The sequence below is a fragment of the Ursus arctos genome, unplaced genomic scaffold, assembly GCF_023065955.2.
Source record: "Ursus arctos isolate Adak ecotype North America unplaced genomic scaffold, UrsArc2.0 scaffold_21, whole genome shotgun sequence".
NCBI lineage: Eukaryota > Metazoa > Chordata > Mammalia > Carnivora > Ursidae > Ursus > Ursus arctos.
In genome coordinates, this window is record NW_026622886.1 from 10,629,628 (window position 1) to 10,652,504 (window position 22,877).

Genomic DNA, 22,877 nt, shown 5'->3' on the forward strand with positions numbered 1-22,877 from the left:
TCCCTTCAAAAAACGTATTGCTTCCTCAATAAAAAGAAAATAATAAAGTCATGAGGGGCTTCCAAAAACTAATTCATTTGAGTGAATTCCAACTCACGTATCAAAATAAAATTACAGAATGTGACACGTGACATGAATCTCTAAGTCTCTCACAAACAGATGAAACCTTGTTATAAAGCAGCAATTTTAAAAGTCCACTAGGCTAGTGGACAATCACAGAAATCACAATATGTATCAGGGTCTAGCAGATGCTCTAGGGGTAGCAGGACATGTTCTCATGGGCGTTCTTCCAGAAGCCACTTCCTTACTGCAAAACTAAAGAAATACGATCCCTAGTCACAGTCTCATTTTGGTCAGGCTAAAGGAGTGACAAGGAGGAACTAATGGTCTATCTAGGTTATATTTCTTCCCTTGCTATGCTAAATAAAAAACCAATGTTTCTATTAGCCTTATCTTTTGAGTAGCATTACATATCCCTACTTACCTTTCTCTAAGCTCACTGATAAGATCCAGCTTTTTCATGACTACTTGCAGTGGAAAGAGTTCTTCATCTTTAAATGTTTTCTTTCAGAAAGGGGAAAGAATGACAGAGAAGTTGCAAAATAAGGACAGATTTCTTAGGTCAATAACAAGGGAACTGTGAAATTTCCGATCTCATTTTCCCTCCGTACTTAATAGCAATACACTTACCATTTGTGTGCCAACACTTAGCGCCAAAGAAACAATAAGTCGTCGTTGCCTTGTGCTTGGTCCATTTAGAGTGTTTTCAGCCAAAACTAAGGCAGAGAGCACATCAAGACGCTGTTCGCTATATTTTTTGTCAGAAATTACTCTTTTCTAAAAGATAAAAGGAGAGAACAAGAAATAACAGCTTTATTTTTGAATCAATAACAAAAGACCAGAAGAAAAACTTCAGGGTAATCTTTGCCGTGATTCAGTTGAAGAGAGCTTAGACAAATGCTTTCCCTGTTCCTTTTTCTGATGTTATGTGCTTTACTTCTAGAACATTACCATTTAATGTTGTCAGGGACAGCAAACGTTTTAAGCATCTTCTTAAATTTCCATATTAGGCTTTTTGAGAGGCAGTTCAAGATAACAGCGGAGCACACATTCTAAAATTTCTATATTAATTTAATAAGGAAATTATTTCTTTAAAGAAGAGGCGTATTTTATTTTTTTATTTTTTTTATTTTTTTTTTATTTTTTTATTTTTTTAAAGATTTTATTTATTTATGTGACAGAGAGACAGCCAGCGAGAGAGGGAACACAGCAGGTGAGTGAGAGAGGAAGAAGCAGGCTCCCAGCAGAGGAGCCCGATGTGGGACTCGATCCCCAAACGCCGGGATCACGCCCTGAGCCGAAGGCAGACGCTTTAACGACTGCGCTACCAAGGCGCCCCGAAGAGGCGTATTTTAAAACTACACACACTGTCATTTTTTAAAAAAGATTTTATTTATTTGTTTGAGAGAGAGAATAAGAGAACACAAACAGGGTGAGTAGCAGAGGGAGAGGGAGAAGCAGACTCCCCACTGAAGCCTGATGCAGGGCTCAGTCCCAGGACCCTAGGATCATGACTGAGCCAAAGGCAGACACTTAACAGACTGAGCCACCCAGGTGCCCCCACAATGTCATTTTTTAATAGAGGACTGTTAATGTAGTCCATGCTGCAAGTTCAGAGTTAAGACAACCCTGATCGCTTTAAGTAACAATCATAAAATACCATGGAGAAAAAGGGCCAAGAATTATTATGTTTGAAGGTATGGAGTAAACAGACTAAACAAAAAAAACACATATAAAACAACAGAAGAGCAAACCAAAAAGATAAAAATGATTCTGAATACATAATAAACTTCATACCTTGGCCACAGAAATAGAATTAAGAGCCTGATGTTGAAGGTGCTGTGTTATATGTGAGACCGAATCAGCCACAACCATGCTTCTTCTGTAGAACATATGCTCTATTGCCTAAAAAGAACCACAAGTAATGTTGTGAAAATCAACTTAAAACTTTTAGGCAAATTATAGAATATCTTGAAGACCTTGGGTTAGGTAAGGAATTTGTAAATGAGATCCAAAAGCACTGTGATATAGAGTAAGATTGGCAAATTCAACTACATTAAAATTTAAGAATTTCTGTTCATCGAAAGCCACTATTAAAAAAATAAAAAGGCAAGCCAAAGTATGAGAAAATACTTGCCACACACAAGGGTTTAGTCCTCAGAATAAATGACTGAATGGAATATTTTTAATGGCAAATAATTTAATAGAAAACTGAACAAAAGAACTGATTTTTCACAAAAGAAAACAGTTAAAACACTTGAAAAAGACCCCATCGTCAATAATCAGGGAAATAAACACTACGAATAAAATCATTCACCTCCTACCAAAAATTTGCCTCCCACCAAAAGAAAAAAAGCCAGATAATATCAATGTTGGCCAATTAGGGAACCACGGGAAGTCTAGTCCATCGGGGAGGTATGTAAACTGACTGACAGAACAACTATAGGAAATAATCTGGCATCCTCTTGAAAAGCTGAACACGTACACAACACACAACCCAGCAATCCACCAGTAGACACGTCATGTCTCAGAAAAACTCTTGCGCAACTACACCAAGAAACATATGCAAGAACGGCAACTTTATTTATAATAGCAACAACTGGAAAACCACCCAAAGGTCTAAGGAAAACTACACAGGAAAGCTACACAGCAATGAAAATGAATGAAGGACAGCTACTCATCCCAACATGTTCAAATACAAAATTCTGAGTTTAAAAAAAAAGCAAGTCAAAATATATGAAGTATTACTTCATTAATGTAAACTTCAAGAACATATATAACTAAACAATGAATGGTTTATAGATTCATCCATATCTGGTAAACTAAAAAGAAAACAGGAAATGGTAAGAATAAAATTCAAGACAATGGTTTCCTCTAAGGGAGAGGGATGAAATGTAATCAGAATGGGATAGCACAGGGGGTTTGAGAAAATACTGATATCTCTTAAACGGGATGGTGTGTTTTTAAGTGTCTATGATTTTTTAAAATTATGTGTATTAAATATATATGCATAAATACATATATATACACATTTCTGTATTTATCATTCATAAATATGGGAGACATATCTAGAAAAATGTTATGGCTAATGTCAGAGAAATTACTGTCTGTGCTCTCTTCTAGGATTTTTATGGTTTCAGGTCTCATATTTAGGTCTTTAATCCAGTTTGACTTTATTTTTGTGTATGGCATCAGAAAGTGGTCCAGTTTCATTCTTTACATGTAGCTGTCCAGTTTTCCCAGCACCATTTATTAAAGAGACTGTTTCCCCACTGTATATTCTTGCCTCTTTCATCATAACTGACCATATAATTGGGGGTTTATTTCTGGAGTCCCCATTTGGTTCCACTGATCTATGTGTCAATTTTTGTGCCAGGTCATACTCTTTTATAATTCAGACAACATGCTTAAAACTTCCACGAGTAAAACTTTACTAATACTTAAGCTAACCTTTTCATTTTCCTTATTCTCTCTCTCACTACATGCTAATTATTAATAAAGTTTAAATATATGGGCCATTCATAAAGTTACTCAGAAATTTCTTTCAATGGCTAGTTTCTTTGGCCAAAAGAGAAACAAGTACACTTCCCCACAATTTTTTATTCTCATAATCAAGAAATCAAATATTACAAGACCACCTTAATTTAAGCACAGGTCGATTCTCAATTATAATGGCAAGTAAAATAATTTTAAACCTACCTTGAGAAGTTCAACAAGCCTGCATAATGCCTTAACTGAGGTTTTGGTCATTGGCTTTTGCATCGACATGTAGAGATTCATTGTGGTTTTTATAATGGTACTAATACTGTATGCATATAAGAAGCCCTATAAAAAAATAAAACATTGATTATAATCACAAGAAAAAGTTTCATTTCTTCAACATTTCATTCTCTATGTAACAATTATTACTCAACTTCCCAATAACTATTGTTTGTAAACTTCATTTTAAAGTCAGCTCTTGAGATTTTTAAATACTTTTCCTCATACAATATACACATGATGGTGAAGTTTCAAAGCAAACCTTAAAAGTGTATTTAACCTATTACATACCATAAGTTTAGTACTGTTGAAACTATGGTATATAATCACAGTTAAAGAATCTTCCCATTAAAAAATCAAACCCTTCAGAGAAATGATCTGAATGTCAGGAAGGTATCTATTCATCCTATCTTACCTGCCAGACAAGAGTATAAAGACTCCTATCTGTTGCAGACAAAAGCTAAGGACTCCGAGGAACTAGGAATTGAAAAATGAGAAGGAGAAGGAAAGCTACTCTCTGGCAAATACACATATCGAAAGGTATTTCTTACTTCCAAGCCAATACCCCCTTTCCTTTTCACCAAGGCCAATCACCACTACCCATCTGCTACCATGTCCCCTGCCTATGTTGATGCTAATCAGACTTTTTCTCCTTCTGGCCCAATAAGAATAGATTTCTCTACCCTTCTATTAGCAAAGGAGGAACACAGGTCTTGTTTAAAAAATATTTTGAGCGCTAGCAAACCCAGGAAAATGGGATGGAATAAGAAAACAGGAAAAAGGATCTTATCTCTCAGATATATTCTCATTTAGATCTAAAAAACCACACAGACACATAATAATAAAGATTCCTTGAGTTTATAAAGGACCAAAAAAAGATACACGTATAGCTTAGAGATGAACCTGAACTACACTCTTGTGGCTATATCCGAGGAGTTGGGCAGAAACCGTAAGGCAGTGATTCTCAACTTTCTTTCTTTTCCTCTACCATATGTGAGAGACAAAGTACTCTCCCATCAGTGTAACAGTAATTCAGTAAAGGAATGACAGTCAATGTGGGTGGGAAGGAGGAGTTTCTCTGAACCAACATTATAGCTCTGGGATAAACAGATGTGCTAAATTAAAGAATAAGAAATGAGAGAGAAGGTAGCATCCTAAGAAAGGTGACAGACAATAAGACTAAAGCTTGGGGCATACACACAGCAAAGAGCCCCAAGTCTTACCTTGTCAGCTACAGGACTATTACACCAGACTCTGCCCTAGCACAGCACTTCAAAAAGTTAAAAAGCAGAAACAAGGAACAGCAAAAGTGTAACTCTAAGGCAGGGAGAAAAAGGGAGATTCTTTTTTGAGAGGTAATAGAGGAGAAAGAACTCATGGGATGATACCACACCATTCCCAGATGGTCATTAATTTGTGAAAGATATATATGAAGGATGTCTTTTAAAAACCTAAATGGCGAGGGGAGAAGTCTAGGGTCTGTTTCTGTTAATGGCAGAATAAATAATTTGGACCAGTCTTCCTACAAAAACCACTAGCAAATCTGGGCAAAACATTTTTTAAAATCTCTTAGAAGGCATCAAAGAACTACCACAAATGTAAGGAAACATAAGACCAAAATCTAGAAGACGGAAACCCAGAGAAGTGAGCCTGGCATATGTGGCTGCTTTCCCTTAAGAGGCAACTGCCCATTCTAAAAGCAAATAAAGACAGAAGCCAAACATTATCTTTCAACATCTCACAGAAAGGAAAGGGGGATAAAAATAGGAATTCATGGCCCATCAAAGAGGGATGGAGGTCCTGTAAACGTAGGCTCTGGATTGGGATCCTGAAAAACTACCTAAAAAGTAACGGTGAACTCAAAAAAACAGCCATCATAGGATTAGGTCCCACTTCAAATTATCTCCATCCATGACTGAGTTGAGGTGATCTAGGTTGCTAGTTGTCCTAGACTAGCTGTACATCAGAAATAAAGATTATTAAATCCTCTCTGGAGGAAAAAAACAATATCCATATCTTTCCATTATATCCACAGTTTTTCATATACAATCTGCCATACATTATAAAAAATGACCAGGCATACAAAGCAATAAGACATACCCAAAAACCAGAAAAACGATAACAGAAATATCCAGATAATGAAATTATTAGACAAGGGTTTCAAAATAATGATGCTGAATATGTTGAAGGAAATGAAACAGATTTATTCAGAAGAAGAACTGGAAACTATTTTTTAAAAAAGCTAAAAAGAAAAATTAAGAATTCAGTAGATACGTTTAACAGATTAGACATAGCTAAAAAGAAAATTAGAGACAGAGAGAGATAATAAAACAAACAGCACTTGCAGAGTTAATGGCTGAGAATTTTCCACGAATTCCAGAAGCTCTACAAATCCCAAGCAGCACTGACACAAAGAAAACTACACCTACACCCCTCAAAGTGATATTGCTAAAAACCAAAAAGTAAATCTTACAAGCAATTAGAGAAAGACTCACATTGAGAAAGCAACAAAACTGACAGCTGACTTCGCAACAAAAATAAAAGAAGCCAGAGGACAATAAAGGGGGGAGGAAGGTAAGGGATCCTGCCAACCCAGAATTCTACATGTAGCAAAACTGCCTTCAAAAATGAAGTTGAAATAAGACATATTCAGACAAATAAAATGGTGATAATTCATCAGAAAGACATTTTAAATGGAATACTAACAGGTATTCCACAAATAGAAGGATGGAGAGATGCAGGAAGGACAGAACAGATAAAATGTGGGTAAATCTAAAGGGACACTGACTATTAAAACAACAGCAGTAATACCACCTTGTGACATTTTATAGAATAAAAATAAACAATAGCAGCAGAGCTAAGAAGGGGATAAATAGAATTAAGTGGCTTAAGATCCTTACACTGTCTAGAAAGAGATAAAACTACTCATTTATTCTGGAGTTGAAGGTTAAATGATGCATCTTAAAATCTCTAAAGTAACTATTAAAAAAGTGAAAGAATATAGAATTAAAAATCTAAGAGTGACAGAAATAAAATGAAACTAACTCAAAAGAGAGGAAGAAAGGAAAAGAAAAGGGACATAGAAAAAGTGAGACAAACGGAAAGCAATTAGTCAGGTGCTACTTTAAATCCAAATACATCAGCAATGATAGAAAAAATAATGAAAAGGGGTGCCTGGGTGACTCTGTTGGTTAAGGTTCCAACTCTCTCGGCTTCAGCTCAGGTCATGATCTCAGGGTTATGAGGCTGAGCCCCACACTGGGCTCCACAGTCAGCACAGCCTGCTTGTTCCTCTCCCTCTGCTCCTCCCCCTACTCATGCACGCTATTTCTAAATAAATACATAAAATCTTAAGAAGTAATGAAAAAAACAAAGATTATCAGACTGGAGAAAAAATTTATGCTGCTTCAGGAGACAGACATTAAATATAAGGAGCCAAACAGGCTGCAAGTAAAAGGATCAAAAAAGACATACCATGCAGACCTTAACTAAAAGAAAACTGATATATAGTTATGTTACTATCACACACACAAGACCTATGACAAAGAGCATTACTAGAGATAAGAGGGACATTTCATAATGATAAAAGGTTCAATTCACCAGGAAGATACAACAATTCTGAATGTTATGCACTCATTTGGTCTCAAAATATATAAAAAAAAAAAAACCCAACTGACATACAAATCCACAATGCCAGTGGATTCTAACCCAATTCCCTCAGTGACTGATACAACATGCAGAGAAAATCATTAACAAACATGACCTACTTGACATATACAGAACACTACAACCAACAAATGCAAATTACATATTCTTTTCAAGTGTACATAAAATGTTTACCAAAGTTGACCGTAGGCTGGGCCATAATGCCAATCTCAACAAATTTCAAAATACCAAAATTATCTTAGTATTTCTAGATAGCAATAATAAAAAAAATAACTAGTAAATCCTCATATCTTTAGAAATTAAAAAAATCTTTCAAAATAACCCACAGACTGAAAAAGAAATCACAATAAAATTTCTTAAATAATTTGAACTAAAGGATAATGGAAATGCAACATGTCAAAACTTATGGATACAACAAAAAAAGTCATGCCTTGAAGGGAATATAATTTCATATATTAGAATATCTAAATTAATAAATCACACAGATCCAAACAATCAAATCAATTTCAGTTTTTAAAAACAAAAACATATCCTATCCTTTCCAGTTTTTTCAAAGTGTAACTTCTATACATTGGATTAACAAAGAAATGACCCCCAAAATATTCTAAGTAAGAAGATGCAACTACCTGTATAAAAACATTACATCTATTGGTGAGGTCTTCAGCAAATTTATCCATTCTCTGCTCTTTAGATAAAATAGATTCCATTTTCATCATCCATGAGCTCACAAAGACGTAGTAAGACTGTACATCTCTAACAAAGGAAAATATTGCAGTTACTCAGCACAGGAAAGAAAATTTACTTCCATTTCTTTGAACTGGTTGGGATAAAATATTTCCCTGCAGCAGCAACCTTTCTGGTTTTCAAACTGTAGACATCCTACATACATATATAATTTACTCATTCAACAAATGTTCACAGAATGCCCATACAGGCTAGGCACTGTTTCTCAGTACTAAAAACAAAAATTAGCAGTAAACAAAATGGATAAAAATCCCTGCCACAATGAAGCTTACATTCTACAAAGGAGAGGTGCATAATAAAGAAATCAGTAATTAAAATCTGTAAGATGTTAGATGATATGTGCTATGGAAAAAATGCAGCAGGGAAAAGAGCCAGGGACTTGAGTGGCAGATAAGATTTTAAATACAGTGATCAAAGCAGGCTCATTGAAAAAGATGATTTTGAGCCAAGATCTGAAGATGAATGAGTAATCCATGTAAATATGGGAGAAGAGAATTCTAGGAAAGTAAATAACAAATGCAAACGCTCTAAAACAGAAAGCATGTCTGGCATGTTCAAGTAATAAAGAAGTCAGTTCGGCTGGAGGTCAGAGAGCAGGGATGAGAAAACAAAAGGAAATCAGAGAAGTAAAGGGGTTGGGGGGGGGTGCAGTGTGGGAAACGTGGGGAGTAGAACAGGATTTGTGTAAGACCTTATAGGAGGATTTCAATGGAAAGCCACCAAAGGATTTGAGCAGAGTGACTTGATCTAACTTGAAGAGGATCAATATCATCTTGGCGGATATGTTGAAAATAAACTATGAAGGGGACAAGGTAATAGCAGGAAAACCACTTAGGGAGCTACTGTGATAATGCAGAAGAAAGGGGATAAAAACTTGAACCAGGGGGTGCCTGGGTGGCGCAGTCGTTAAGCATCTGCCTTCGGCTCAGGGTGTGATCCCGGCGTTCTGGGATCGAGCCCCACATCAGGCTCCTCCGCTAGGAGCCTGCTTCTTCCTCTCCCACTCCCCCTGCTTGTGTTCCCTCTCTCGCTGGCTGTCTCTGTCAAATAAATAAAATAAAATCTTTAAAAAAAAAACAAAAAAACTTGAACCAGAATGGGAGACTGGAAGTGGTCAGAATCTGGATATAAAAGCTGCATTTACTGAAAGCTTACTATATGCCAGCCACCGTTCTAAGAACTTTACACAAAGTAACTCATTCAATCCTTATATTAACCTTATGAGGTAGGTATTATGATCTCCATTTTACAGAAGAGGAAACTGATACACAGAGAAGTTAAACAACATGCTCACGATCATACAACTAGTACACAGCTGAGCCAAGATATAAGCCCAAACCTAGAAAGCTTTCCCATCCAGGAAAGGCTAAATCGGTAACATAATTTTCCTATGCAGGCCAATTACAAACACTGAATCACTCTACCAATGCATCTGAAATTGCTCAAGATGGTAACTTTTAGCCCAGAAGCTGTTCAATATATACTTTTTTATTTTAAAGATTTAGTGTGAAAAAAATGGAACAATTCCCCTTCGTGGGATCTGACATTACCAGCTCTTTCTAAAAACCTACTTTAGGGGCGCCTGGGTGGCTTAGCTGGCTAAGTCACCGACTCTCGATTTCAGCTCAGGTCATGATCTCAGAGTCCTGGGATGGAGCCCTGCATCGGGCTCCACACTCAGTGGGGAGTCTTAAGGATTCTCTCTCCCGCTCCCCCTGCCCCTACCCACCCCTCAAGCTCACTCTCTCTCTAAATAAATCTTAAACAAACAAACAAAAAACCTCCTTCAGTCAGAGAAACATCCCATTATTGCCAGTCAGAATGAGCCAGAGGATAGCTCTCAGGGCAAGGGATTGAAGAGACTCATTTGATTGAGATCAGAATCCCACACTGAGGTACTGCCAGACTTACTGCCAAGCAGTCTGACAATCTCAAGAACTCAGCCTGAAGGGGGATTACACCAAAATTTTTAATGACTGTGTTATAAAGAAGTGAAACCCTAGCATCAAATCTCAGAAAAATTTCTGCTGAGCCAGAATTCCATTCAACAAATAACACCGACAGTTGTACTTTTTGGTGTTGCCTCGAATGGTGCTAACATTATTTGACTTGTGGATTATTCAACTTAAAAGTGTGGAACACAGAGAAAGAGTAAGGTCAGAGGGCAATGCCTTCACTTTTGAGAAGGCTGTGATCAGTATTCAGCAGGGATAAAATATACAGGAGGGAAGAGAAAAGTCATAAGCAAGGACAGAAGGAAGAGGCCTAGATTATGGAGTGCTCCGTGACAGTAATCAATAACATTATGAAGAAGGCTAATAACACAAAGGCAGTCACTCAGTTTTAGATCAGACTATGCCAGAGGCTTGCCTGTTACTGCACCCATCACTCCTACATCCAGACACCAGATGATCTTCATGTCTTGCAAGTATGTAAAAATGAAACTGCTTCAAGCCTTAAAAAGCAAGTTAATTGACAAAGGGAGTCCAAAATAGCCAAAGATCTGTCATATGGTCAGATTTATTTCAAAGTACAAACAGGAAAAACACTAATGAGAAAAAATATCCTGTCCCAACATAAAACACGAAACAGGGTCAACACTTGTATGACAACAGAGGTTTGAAATGAAGGTTCATACCTCTATCCTCTAAAGTCAGTATTCCCAGTGTTGAAAAGGTTGTGAATGAAAAGCAAAATGAAGCAACCTACAAACCTTGGACCCCAGTCAAGAACACAGCTGGGGCACTTGGCCAGCTAGAGTCTAGTGCCTAGTGTGGGGGCAGGGAAACTGTCCCCCAGTGCTTCCTTCTTACTTATATAATGAACTCTGGAACCTGACTGGGACAGCTATTAGTAACTTCCTCAACTTTTCCTAAAATAATTAGACAAAACTCATGCTGATCACACTGTTTCCCCTCTTCTGGGTTTCATTTCAGTAGAGTGAATTTTAGGTTTCTTTGGGAGAACTGCAAGGAGAGTGAAAAGGACACTTTCAGCACCTTGGGGCTCTATGGTGACTATGTATCTCTGGAATCAAATAATTTAGGAACATAAAATGTTATCGTGGGGGGGAGGAATTGAAAGTCGACTTATTCAGTCTTCCACCTGATAAGCCTCCCTTCCTACAGCATCCTGGACTACTAGTCATCTGCAGTCTACCCACACAGCTCTGGGGAAAGAGCACATTAGCTCTCAGAGCAGCCTACAGGCCCCTGCTGCAGGTGCTCCACAGTAGGACGGGGACAGGTCTGCATGCCTTCTCTGACACAGGCTTAACTGTGTGACCTGGCAAAGTACATTTCTCTAAGCCTCACTTTCCTTATCTAAAAATGGGATAAAAATAGTACTACAGAGTAGCGGTTAACAGCTCATGCTCTAGAGTTAGGACCATCCAGCTCTGCCACCTACTAGTTGCTTAAATTTGGGCAAGTTTAATCTACTTCACTTTTCTCACCTATAAAATGGCCATAACAACAGCATCTACCTCATAGGATTCTCTGATGATTAATAGAGATGATACATGTGAAGTTTCCGGAATAGTTTAGTTATTGGCTTACAGAAAGGACCAGGTTAATATTAGTTGTGACCTTTATTATTTTCCACATGAGAAGACTGTTACAGGCTTTGTGTAAGATAAAGTGTTTAAAGCCTTTAGCATAATGCCTGCTACAAAGAGCTCAGTAATGTTGGTGATTATTATTATCTCTTATTTTCATCTTTTGGTTCTAGATCAATCTTCTGGAGCCAAGAGATCAAATCTGTTCCCTCTCCTACCTGAATGCCCCTCAAATATTTAAGGAGCTCACCATATCATTCCTCAGATTTCTCTTTTAAAGGCCAAACTATACAGAGATTCTTCAAAGGGCATGGTTGTCAGGTCTTCTGACATATCCTGATCAGCTGCTGCACTTTGTGTCCCTCTTAAAATGTGACACCACCAAATACCGACTATGATCTGACCAATAAAAATTCAACAAAACCACCAACTCACATGGCGTAGATACTATAACTACCAATTTCCATAACCCAGGTATAGTTATTAATGTAATCCAAGTCTGTATTGGCATTTTTAGCAACTACATCACGCTGTTAAAGAATATTAAGCTTCTGATCATCAAAATATCCATCTTTTAATTACTGGTACTAAACCTGATCCCTGTCTCTCCACCTTATTGAATTTCCTTAAATCCAAACTATGTCTTTTTCCCTTCTCAGTTCTGTTTTTAAATGTATGAGAGAGCTCTGAAATCTCTGCTGTGACTAATCCTGCCTGAACTGCGTAACTGTCGTCTTTCACTGATTTAATCACAGGACTTGGGAGTACTAAAAGATGTTTCAGGGGACCTCCTCTATTCCAGACATACTCCTTCTTCCCCTACTCTGCAGTAGTGGCCCAATTTCCCCTTGATGGTCAAGATCAAAAGGAAGTGGATAAATTCCCCTATTATCTTTTAACCACATCACAGATAAAAACTGTGTCCGGCACAGGGCCAGTGGCACAGTCCTGTGTCACTTCACCTAAAATCTTCATCCAGCTCAACATGTGATTTTGGTGGTATACTCAAGAATGTGCAGTAAATTTAAATGTTGAATCTAGGTGATGAGAACATGGGGGGCCATTGTACTATTTTCTCTATTTTGTGTATATATGAAAGTTTGCATAGTAAGACTTAAAATATAAGGATGTAAATATCAGAAGAAACTAAAGTTAAAAGTGTTCTTTTAGGGAACAGGACTCAGGTACAGGGGGAAAGCGGGCTGGGGACAATTATTTTTCCCTTTAAACTTTAGTACTTTTTAAATATGTACATATATTATTTTTATAAAAATAAAAATTTAAAAAAAAGGAGTGCATCAAATTAAAACCAACTCCTCTAAAAACCATCACTGAATCTTGGACACACAATATTTTTAATGTCATCAAATGACATCTACTGCAGGAACTTCACTTTACACAAAAAATATTTAATGTATCTAATAAAAAGTTATGTGTGTATGCACATATGTGTGCAAATACATGTATATACGGGTACATATGTACACACACATACATATCCATAAAGTATAATTTTCCTACATCTTTAACAGATTTTAAACCTAAATCATGTAAAACAAAACAAAACAACTCCTAAAAAATAAGTCTCCTAGAGACTGTCCAACTTTTTTTCTGGTAATAAATATGTTTGTTCTTATAATCAAATGTCCTCCACATATTTGGAGTCAATATAAGATCCAAGAATATAAATTAAGTATTTTCATTATGAGTACTTATAAAACCTACTTGGTAAGTGATTGAGCTTTCTGCTGTAGGAAAGTATCTCTGTGTATTTTAATGGCTTGAAGACTTTTTTTGTCTAGAAGTTTGGCAGCTGCTGGTATTTTCTGGATCAAAAAATTATCAGGAAACCAAATAATATTAGCAGTTAGAGTGATGGCTGGTACCTGAAATAGTAAACGTAAGGAAGGGAAATTAATAAACGCAACCTAAACAATAAGCTATTTAATAGTTCTACAATATGCAATGGAAGACAACTTATAATCAGATTATGAAACAAATTATATTACTGTGGCACAATGAAGGCATTCCAATATCCGATGTGAAGCATGAGAATAATTTTATTCTGCCTAAATATTAAATACACACACACATACTCTTACAGATTTTCAGATAAAAATATGCAAAAAGCAAGCAGAAACTTGAATCTTCAGGACTTTTACTTTTATTCTACATTAGTGAAAAAATAAAAGACCCAAGAGAGCTGGGTACTCACAGTCACGTATCACTTGCTTCTACACACAAACTAAACTTTCAATTTTGGAATCAGAGGTCACATCACGGAAATAGCAAAGATGTAAAATCAATTTCAATTTTTTTCTACTTCAATAATGAGAAGGAATGGCAAGAAGAGGAGAACAGAAGAAAAAGAACAGAAAAAAGTAGTAACAATAAGAGGAAGTTAATTTACAGGAAAAAATCTGGAAAAACCTCCACAAACAGGTATTTATATGATATGGAATTATGCAGTACTTCCATTTCCTATATCACTTATTTCTGGAATGCTTGGTTTTTAATTTTTGTTTTTATTTTTTTTAATTTTTTAATTTTTTAAAGATTTTATTTGACAGAGACAGCCAGCGAGAGAGGGAACACAAGCAGGGGGAGTGGGAGAGGAAGAAGCAGGCTCCTAGCGGAGGAGCCTGATGTGGGGCTTGATCCCAGAACGCTGGGATCACGCCCTGAGCCGAAGGCAGACGCTTAACGACTGTGCCACCCAGGCGCCCCTGAATGCTTGGTTTTTAAAAATGAATACTACGATATTACTTTTATAATCACTACAAAATATTACAAAAATTACTACTTTTGTAAGCAGGAATGAAACACATTTTAGAATATCCAATTTTATCCAAAATCTTTTTCATCTATTCAAATGAAAAAAATAAAAAGTTCCAAGTTCTTACCTTCTTACAAATGTCCAATAAAGATTTATAAAACTTTTTATCAATAGTTCGAAAAATTTGAAAATGCAGTACAAAAAGTCCACAAATTCCAACATACTTGTCTCTCTGATCAATTTCAGAAGGTTCTCCTTATAAAACAATAACATGAGAGAAAATTGGAACAAATACACTTAAGTTCTATGTTCAAGGAAATGCAAACTTCAGCAACAAAATTTAAAAATGCATTTTACGTTACCAAGTTTGGCTTCTACGTTTGCAAAAATTGAGCGAATACTATGTGCAAATTCTTCTGCAAAAGTGCTATTTTTTGACACAGATACTCCTCCATTGAGAGAATCAAACTGCTGTTCTATACAGGCCTAAACAGGAAACATTTAAAGAGAAATTTAGACTCTGAATAATAAACCATTAAACAGATTTAAATATAGTGTGTGTGATAAACTTCTACATTCATCATTTTAATTTTACTAACAATGAGGCTCAAGTTTTTACCTTAATGTCATCTAATATCTAAATCCTTTTGAATGGAAAATATGTATGTACATACGTATTTAAGTACCAGTCAGTGCAAGAAAACTGAACCACAAATCCATAATTCTTTTTTTTTAAAGATTGTATTTATTTATTCATTTGAGAGAGAGAGAGAGCACATGAGTAGGGTGGGGTGGGGGGAGAGGGAGAAGCAGACTCTCTGTTGAGCAGAGAGCCCGACTCGGGACTCAATCCCAGGACCCGGAGACCATGACCTGAGCCAAAGGCAAGCGGCTTAACTATCTGAGTCACCCAGGCACCCCACAAATCCATAATTCTACATGAAGAGATACAGACAGGGATATTCAACAATGTAAGACATATCCAATGAAGCAGTGGAAAACATGTTTTATTATTTTACTTTGCACTTTTAAGGGCAAATTTTTTCTGATTACAATTACTTTCCTAGCACTTTATTACAGCATGTATAGAAATGTCTCCTGGGGCGCCTGGGTGGGTTAAGCGTCTGCCTTCGGCTCAGGGCGTGATCCCAGCGTTATGGGATCGAGCCCCACATCAGGCTCCTCCGCTATGAGCCTGCTTCTTCCTCTCCCACTCCCCCTGCTTGTGTTCCCTCTCTCGCTGGCTGTCTCTATCTCTGTCAAATAAATAAATAAAATCTTTAAAAAAAAAAAAAAAAGAAAAAAGAAATGTCTCCTGGAGGGGCACCTGGGTGGCTCAGTCAGTTAAGCATCTGACTTGGGCTCAGGTCATGATCTCAGGGTCCTGGGATAGAGCCCCCATGTCAGACTGCACACTCAGTGGGGAGTCTGCTTGTCCCTCTCCCTCTGCCCCTCCTGACTCGTGCTCTCGCAGTATAATAAATAAATAAAATCTTTAAAAAAAAAGTCTCCTGGAAAAAGAATCAATGACAAAAAATGACCTTCTGAATCTAATACACTAGCCATTAAATTGATATAAGAGTTGGATCGATCTGTAAAAATTGTGATCCTGAGCATAACATATAGACTTGTCAAATCACTATGTTGTACAGCTGAAGCTAACATAACACTATGTGTCAACTATACATCAATCTAAAAAAAAACTGTGATTATGTAAAAATGTTAAAAATAACCCTGAAGAGGATTTTAAATAGAAATATATTGCAATTTCCGACAAATACTACCCAAAGCAGGGCTAGCCAATAGAACTTTCTGTGATCATAGAAATGTTCTACATTTGTGCTGTCTGATACGATAGCCAGCCACAAACTGTGGCTATTTTTTCCCCAGCTTTATTAAGATATGATTGATATATAACATATATAAGTTTGAGGTATATGGTGCAATGAGTAGATTAGATACAGCTAGTAAGCACTTGAAAGTGGTGGGGAAAGTGGAATTTTATTTTCTTTCATTTTAATTAATTTAAGCTTTTAAAAAGCTACTAAATGGTAGGAAGCTACCTGGACTGCACAAACCCAAATTATATTCCTTGAGCATAGGAAGAATTAAACGGACTTTTAAAAGGTTACAGTATAACAAACCCAAATCTAGAGGTTAACAACAAACATTAACACAACTGCTTAGATCTTAAACCTTGAATAGTTTTATCCTTTTACATAATTTAAAAAAGAAACCTTCAACCCAAATACAACTAGTACTATTAATTTTGTTTGCCACTAGGTACTAAAATACTTATATTTTAGTACACTAACAATGTTTTAAGCCAAAGCACTTTTAAAGAAAACATATTTCAACAGTATGCTATGAAAGTGTCCTACGGTAGTTCTGAGCTGCATCAACTAAGGTGAGCCCATTTAGTGTAGCCCGATACAGCTCTCATACCTGAAATATCACTCCGTCAAGTAACTGCCCTTCTAGCTTCAGCAAGAACTTTTCAAATGGCTTTAGTTTTTCTTCCTGAATTCCAAATTTTGAAGGATTGTGATGGACAGATTTCAGTAACCTTATGGAAGATTAGGAGAAAGACCTTCAATTTTCCTAATAAATTCTTCAATTGAAAATTTCCCAGAAATCAAAATTTTATATTTATATTTCTTGTTTGGTTTTACACATTTGAAAATCTGTATAAAAACGATGCTAATATATTTAATTTTCTAGTCATACCTTTTTAGATCATCCTAAATTCAGATATCTGGTACTCTCTAGATACCATGAACAACACAAGATGCCTTGACTTAAGAAAGTCTTAAGAATATACAGTGAAAACCAAGTTCAGGAAAAATAACTGTCACTTGAATAGAACCCTAGAAAAAAATAAATTTGAGTTCTAAGGTACTCAAATTAACATCCTACCACACTTAAAGAATTAAAGAGACTTTGTACAAGTATACTATACTCTCAAACAAGCTCATCTGAAATTTAAAAATGGTTACTGTATTCATAAGAACATTTCACATGAGATCCTTCTAAATATAGATCTCCAGGTCTTTTAAAAGATCTGCACTATTTACATTTACTTCCTTTTTACCAATGCATTAACTATACAAAGAGACTATTTTAACCATTTTAATTGGCTCACCTTTTGTACATAGTCCAGTGCTCTTTCAATGTGACATGATTATCAATAATTTCATCCAGGGTAAGCAAAACTGTTAGCAGCTCTCCCAAGTGCTCATACATAGTCTGTCAAAAAACCTTTAATGATTATCATTTAATCACTAGTTACAAGTTAAGCTTCCTGTGGATTTTTAAAGTTAAACACACTGGACTAATAATTACTGAATTAAAGCAATGGATAAATCAGTTTATTAACATACAGATGAAACTATTAATCCTCAGATGGAATAATAAGCCTTAAGTAGAGAAACGCTTTGCCCACTATTTCATCCTCAATTGTGATTTTACAGAATTGTTTCACTCTCCAAAGAGACCACTTAGAGAATGTGCACTAGGCCACTACTGGGAAAAATTAAGAGTTATACTGACAGTGGGTCAGTAATGCCTCATCAACTTCACAGATAAAAGAGAATAAAGGCCAAAAAAAAAAAAAAATCCTTTAAGAGTTTTGCTATAATTCTTGTACTCCCCAATCATATAAACTCCACAGCAAACTATCGTAAAAATTACAGTTTTACAGATCAACTTAAATTACTTTTACCTGAAAGTGAACTCCAGTTGTCTCTATAATTTTGGGTGCAATCCTGTAATAAAATAACATCCAATTTAAAAAACTCCTTTTTTTTTTTTTACCACAGCTCATTTTTATTTTAAGGAAAACATATAGCAGCAGGTCTTGGGATTTTAACACCTATGTATCTTTATTTAGGCCAACCTCACTAGAATTTATGAGACCTTACTCCACTTTCCTGAGAACTAACTTGTATATACAGAGTCAGGGCTATCCTTGCCTACATCTAACTCAATGGGTAAGGAAATGACAATATGTGACCCATGAATAACCCTAGTCATTTAAATCTAAAGGACTGAGTTTGGGATGGAGGTGGAAAAATACTGATATGCATTTCTTTCTAAACAGTGAGAATTTCTCAGTTTCCAACCAGAATCTTTGTTATCCTACCCAAACTGGCATTTGGAAACTAGTCAGATTTATTTCTGAGTTCCCATTCCTACTGAAAAACAATGTATATAACCAACATTGTACTAAAGTCAAAAGCCCGGATAATTCAATTTTACTTCCTAGACATCTTCTACTCAACACTAAATAATTTAAAACAGCACTTGTATATCAAAGCACATATAGATATTCCACAAGATAGAATATTTAAAAAAAATACAAAATACAAATAAATTGCATCTTTCTTGGGCAGGGTGTGGTGGTGGGGAACCCTCTTTGATTACACATCAGGTACTGCAGGTAGGGGAACTATGCTCTCATTCCCTCCTGCCATGAGAACAGCTTCAGTGAAAGAACAGAACACAAAATAAACACCTGACTGAGGAGAAAAACATGAGAATGAGAAGCAGTTAACACAGTCTTCCAGTTTATAAAGAGAGTTAAAATGTATATTTTAACTGGTATAGTAAGAACAACAATGAATGGACTGGTGATCAAAGAACAGCATCTAAATTATTATGGAATCTTATACAATTCCTCTGGGCCTCAATTACTTCTTCTCATAATTGAGAACCCATTGTCATATACCTAAACAAAGTTACTGTAAGATTATAAATAGTAAATGGGAAAAATTTTAAGTATAAAGTATTAATCAAATGTGAGATATTACTTTGTGGTCATAAGAACAGTAAGGGCTATCAAAATTTGATCATTTTTCCTGATTAAGAACAGTGGTTCCCAAATTTGGAAGATCATTTGAACAAAACCAAAAACTTTTTTTTTTTTTTTAAAGATTTTATTTATTTATGTGACAGAGAGACAGCCAGCGAGAGAGGGAACACAGCAGGGGAGAGGGAGAGGAAGAAGCAGGCTCCCAGCCGAGGAGCCCGATGTGGGACTTGATCCCGGAACGCCAGGATCACGCCCCGAGCCGAAGGCAGACGCTTAACGACTGTGCTACCCAGGTGCCCCCAAAATTTTTTTAATGTAGGTTACCTGGTCCCACTCCCCCAGATTCCGTAGTTTAAAAGTCTCATGTGATTCTAATAAGCCAGGGAACAGTCACAGTAAAGGAGAAATAAGGAGAGAGAATTTGGTACCTGTTCTAATTCCATATTAGCCTTTTCCTATAAATCAAATTTTACTATATTCTGTCAACATTCTTCAGACAAATAAATCACTCACCATGGCAGAAACTGTCTTAACCTATGTATTACACAACAAGTAGTGTTTGAAACATCATGAGTGTTCAAAGGATGGTGAAAAAAATGAAAGAATGAGTAAACAAATGAGCAAACCAACAAAAAAACTATTTCAGGTAATTGGCTAGTTTTAGAAAACATTCCTTGCATCTCTATTATAAATGCAAAAATATTTATAAAATCCATTACTTGTTACTGATATAGAGGGCGGCCAACTGATGGACTACATTCATGACCACTTCATAGCACCTCGTAACAAAACAAGACAGTTCCTGAAATGACAAGTTGAGTATATGTTACGTAGTTGCTTTTTAAATGTCGCCATTTCTCAATTTTATGGTAACAATATTAAACACAAGCAAAACAGTTTCCAATTAACCTGCAGCCAGACAACTTCAAGCATCCTTCAAGCAATCAATTCTTAACTCCTCTCCTGCATCCCAAGGTCATTTCTACTGCTTTGTCCCCACAGCATTTCGTTCATACTTCTATTTTAAATCTTATATTTTAGTTACTCATGTAATTCTTAAATAACAGAGACCATCTTATTCCTTCTTTAAATATCCACTGCCCAGCATGATGGCTAGCCCTCAACTGCTTCTCAATACATTTCTGTCCTATTAAATGAATAAATAAATGAACATCTGAATGAAAAAGCTCAAAAGCTGCCAATTTAGAAAGTAGGATAATGAGGAAAAAAGGCTCTCCAGAAGTCACTCCGAAATAACTTCAAATGTTTATTACCTTTAACTTCATCTATAAACAAGCCTGGCACAAAGAAAGGGAAATATTAATTATTGCAGGAATATGTATGTCATTAAATAATTAATTCGCATCTACCATGTCCCACACCTTCCGAAAGTTTCTTTTCAGAAGCTCTCAATGTTTAAAACTAAAAAAACAGTTTGTATCCTAAAGTATTCAAAACCTGATTAAACCTGTGGCTATTCTAAATTTTAAATTCTACGGGGGCAGGAATTTCTGTTGGTTTTGTGCACTGCTGTATCCCCAGCACGAAGAACAGTTCCTAACATATGCTAGGCTTATAAAACATTTGTTGAAGGCTTAAAAATGGAATTCTATACAGCTGTCAATGAGATCCAAAAACAATTTAAAATGTTTTGAAATGAAAACAATGCATTTCAATTTTACTCAAATAACTCTAGTTTTACCTTTATTAAACTTCCACAAGTTCAATAAAAGCAAAGAACAGAAAATGCAGACAAACAGAAAGCACAAAGTAAAAGAGGCAGAAACAAGTCCAGATATATAACAGACCATTTACATAAGATAGAAATAGAATGAATAAGCCAATTAAAATACAGAGGTTTTCGGATTTTCAGACTGAATAAAGCAAAACCCAGACACATGTGGTTTTAAAAAGGACAACTAAAAGATGATACTAAAAGTCTGAAACCATATAAAAAGATAAATCAAGAAAATGTTAACTAAAACAGAGCTGGGGCAGTGAGAATATCAGACAAAATAATTTGTTAGCATTATCATAGCTATTACATATGATATACATTTGTGTAACTGGACATTATATACATAATTATAGTTTAACAGCATCACCACATAATAAAAGATTCAGTTAATAATGATTAACAATTCTAAACCTGTATGCACCGAACAGAATATCCTGAAAATACAAAATGCGAAACTTGATAAAACTAGAGGGAGAAACGGACACATTCACTGGGACCTGCAAATTACATTTCTTAGACTCCTGCCAGTAGGCCTCCTGTTAGGTTCTGCCAACAGGTGGCACTAAAAGGACACTAAAGGCAGGAAAAGGACATCCTTTCTACTACTTTTTTATCAACATAATAAGAGCAGTTCACCCCAGCAATGGCAGTTTGCTCCACCTCCAGCTTCTTTCAGGACTCCAGAACCAACCTCGCATTGCCCTCTCAGAGGTACCAGCCAGCCAGGCAGCACTGCCTCCTTCATAGGTATGAGCAGTAACTGCACAAGGCTCCTGCTCCAAGCTCCCAGATTCTGGCAATTCCAACGCTTTCCCCTTTTTTATCTGCTTCCTCTGGATGACCGCACTATCTTCTTTTCTTTCAGCCCTACAACTCTTATATAACCAACCCTTTATATCAAATCTCCTCTTTAAAAATACTGTGATTTGTTTTCTGGACTGGATCCTGACACATACCATAACAGAGGTCAAACTCAACAAAATGCTTTCAATTACAACAAGGAGACCAAAAACACTAGTAAAGATATAAATGAACTGAACAATATATTAGTATGCTTGACTCAATGAAATACATCAAATCTTGAACCTAACAATCAGGAAGTAGGTGGAATTAGGAGTATTTTTTTCCTTATCTCCAATTTTTGCTTTTGTCATACGGTACTAGCATTGCTTTTATAACGGAAAGAGAAGACATAGGAAGTTCTTTCATTTTTTTTAATTTTGGCAAAACTAAACCAAAGACCTAGAATAACTAAAACTGCAGTAATGAAAACATCTGGTTTGAGCTGATTGAAACATCTGCATCAAGTGCTACTTTTAAACCTTATCACTGCTCATGTACTAGCTTAATCATCTGCACTAACAACTTTTACTGACATAAATTATCTTTTCCTACCTGGTACAAAATTTAAATTATTTTAAAAGGCATGGTGATAAAATGTCCACAAATGAAATTATCAAAAAAACAAACTTATTTTGAGATCTTATTTCTGTAAAATGCTATGAAAACCTTTCAGGAATTATGACCTATTTAACTATAATCCAATGCCAACTAAGTGTCCTACCCTTCAAAGTACATATTTTTAGCATTTGAAGGTTTCAGAAATCTTTAATTTCTGAATTTCATGTAACCCAAACTTTAAAAAAATAAGTAAAAAGTAAAAAACAGTTACCTGTAAGAATGAAATAAATCTTCCCATTTGAATCTGGCAATCACCTTCCACCATGCTGGAATCTGTAGCTTTAAAAGGCAACATGAAGAATCGATT

General features: G+C 35.9%; 1 protein-coding gene across 1 annotated transcript in view; it reads right to left on the minus strand.

The window, feature by feature from the left end:
• Positions 1-22,877, minus strand: part of WASHC4 (WASH complex subunit 4) — a 58,069-nt gene that overhangs the window by 28,150 nt on the left and 7,042 nt on the right. Inside the window, exons 6-18 of the mRNA XM_026499761.4 lie at positions 22,782-22,849; positions 20,091-20,173; positions 18,283-18,325; positions 17,704-17,807; positions 17,007-17,127; positions 14,924-15,047; positions 14,689-14,816; positions 13,511-13,671; positions 8,112-8,238; positions 3,760-3,885; positions 1,858-1,965; positions 691-837; positions 485-564 (exon numbers count right to left, since the gene is read on the minus strand). Of these exons, the coding sequence (XP_026355546.1) occupies positions 485-564; positions 691-837; positions 1,858-1,965; positions 3,760-3,885; positions 8,112-8,238; positions 13,511-13,671; positions 14,689-14,816; positions 14,924-15,047; positions 17,007-17,127; positions 17,704-17,807; positions 18,283-18,325; positions 20,091-20,173; positions 22,782-22,849 (1,420 nt within the window). The remainder of the gene's footprint in view (positions 1-484; positions 565-690; positions 838-1,857; positions 1,966-3,759; positions 3,886-8,111; positions 8,239-13,510; positions 13,672-14,688; positions 14,817-14,923; positions 15,048-17,006; positions 17,128-17,703; positions 17,808-18,282; positions 18,326-20,090; positions 20,174-22,781; positions 22,850-22,877) is intronic.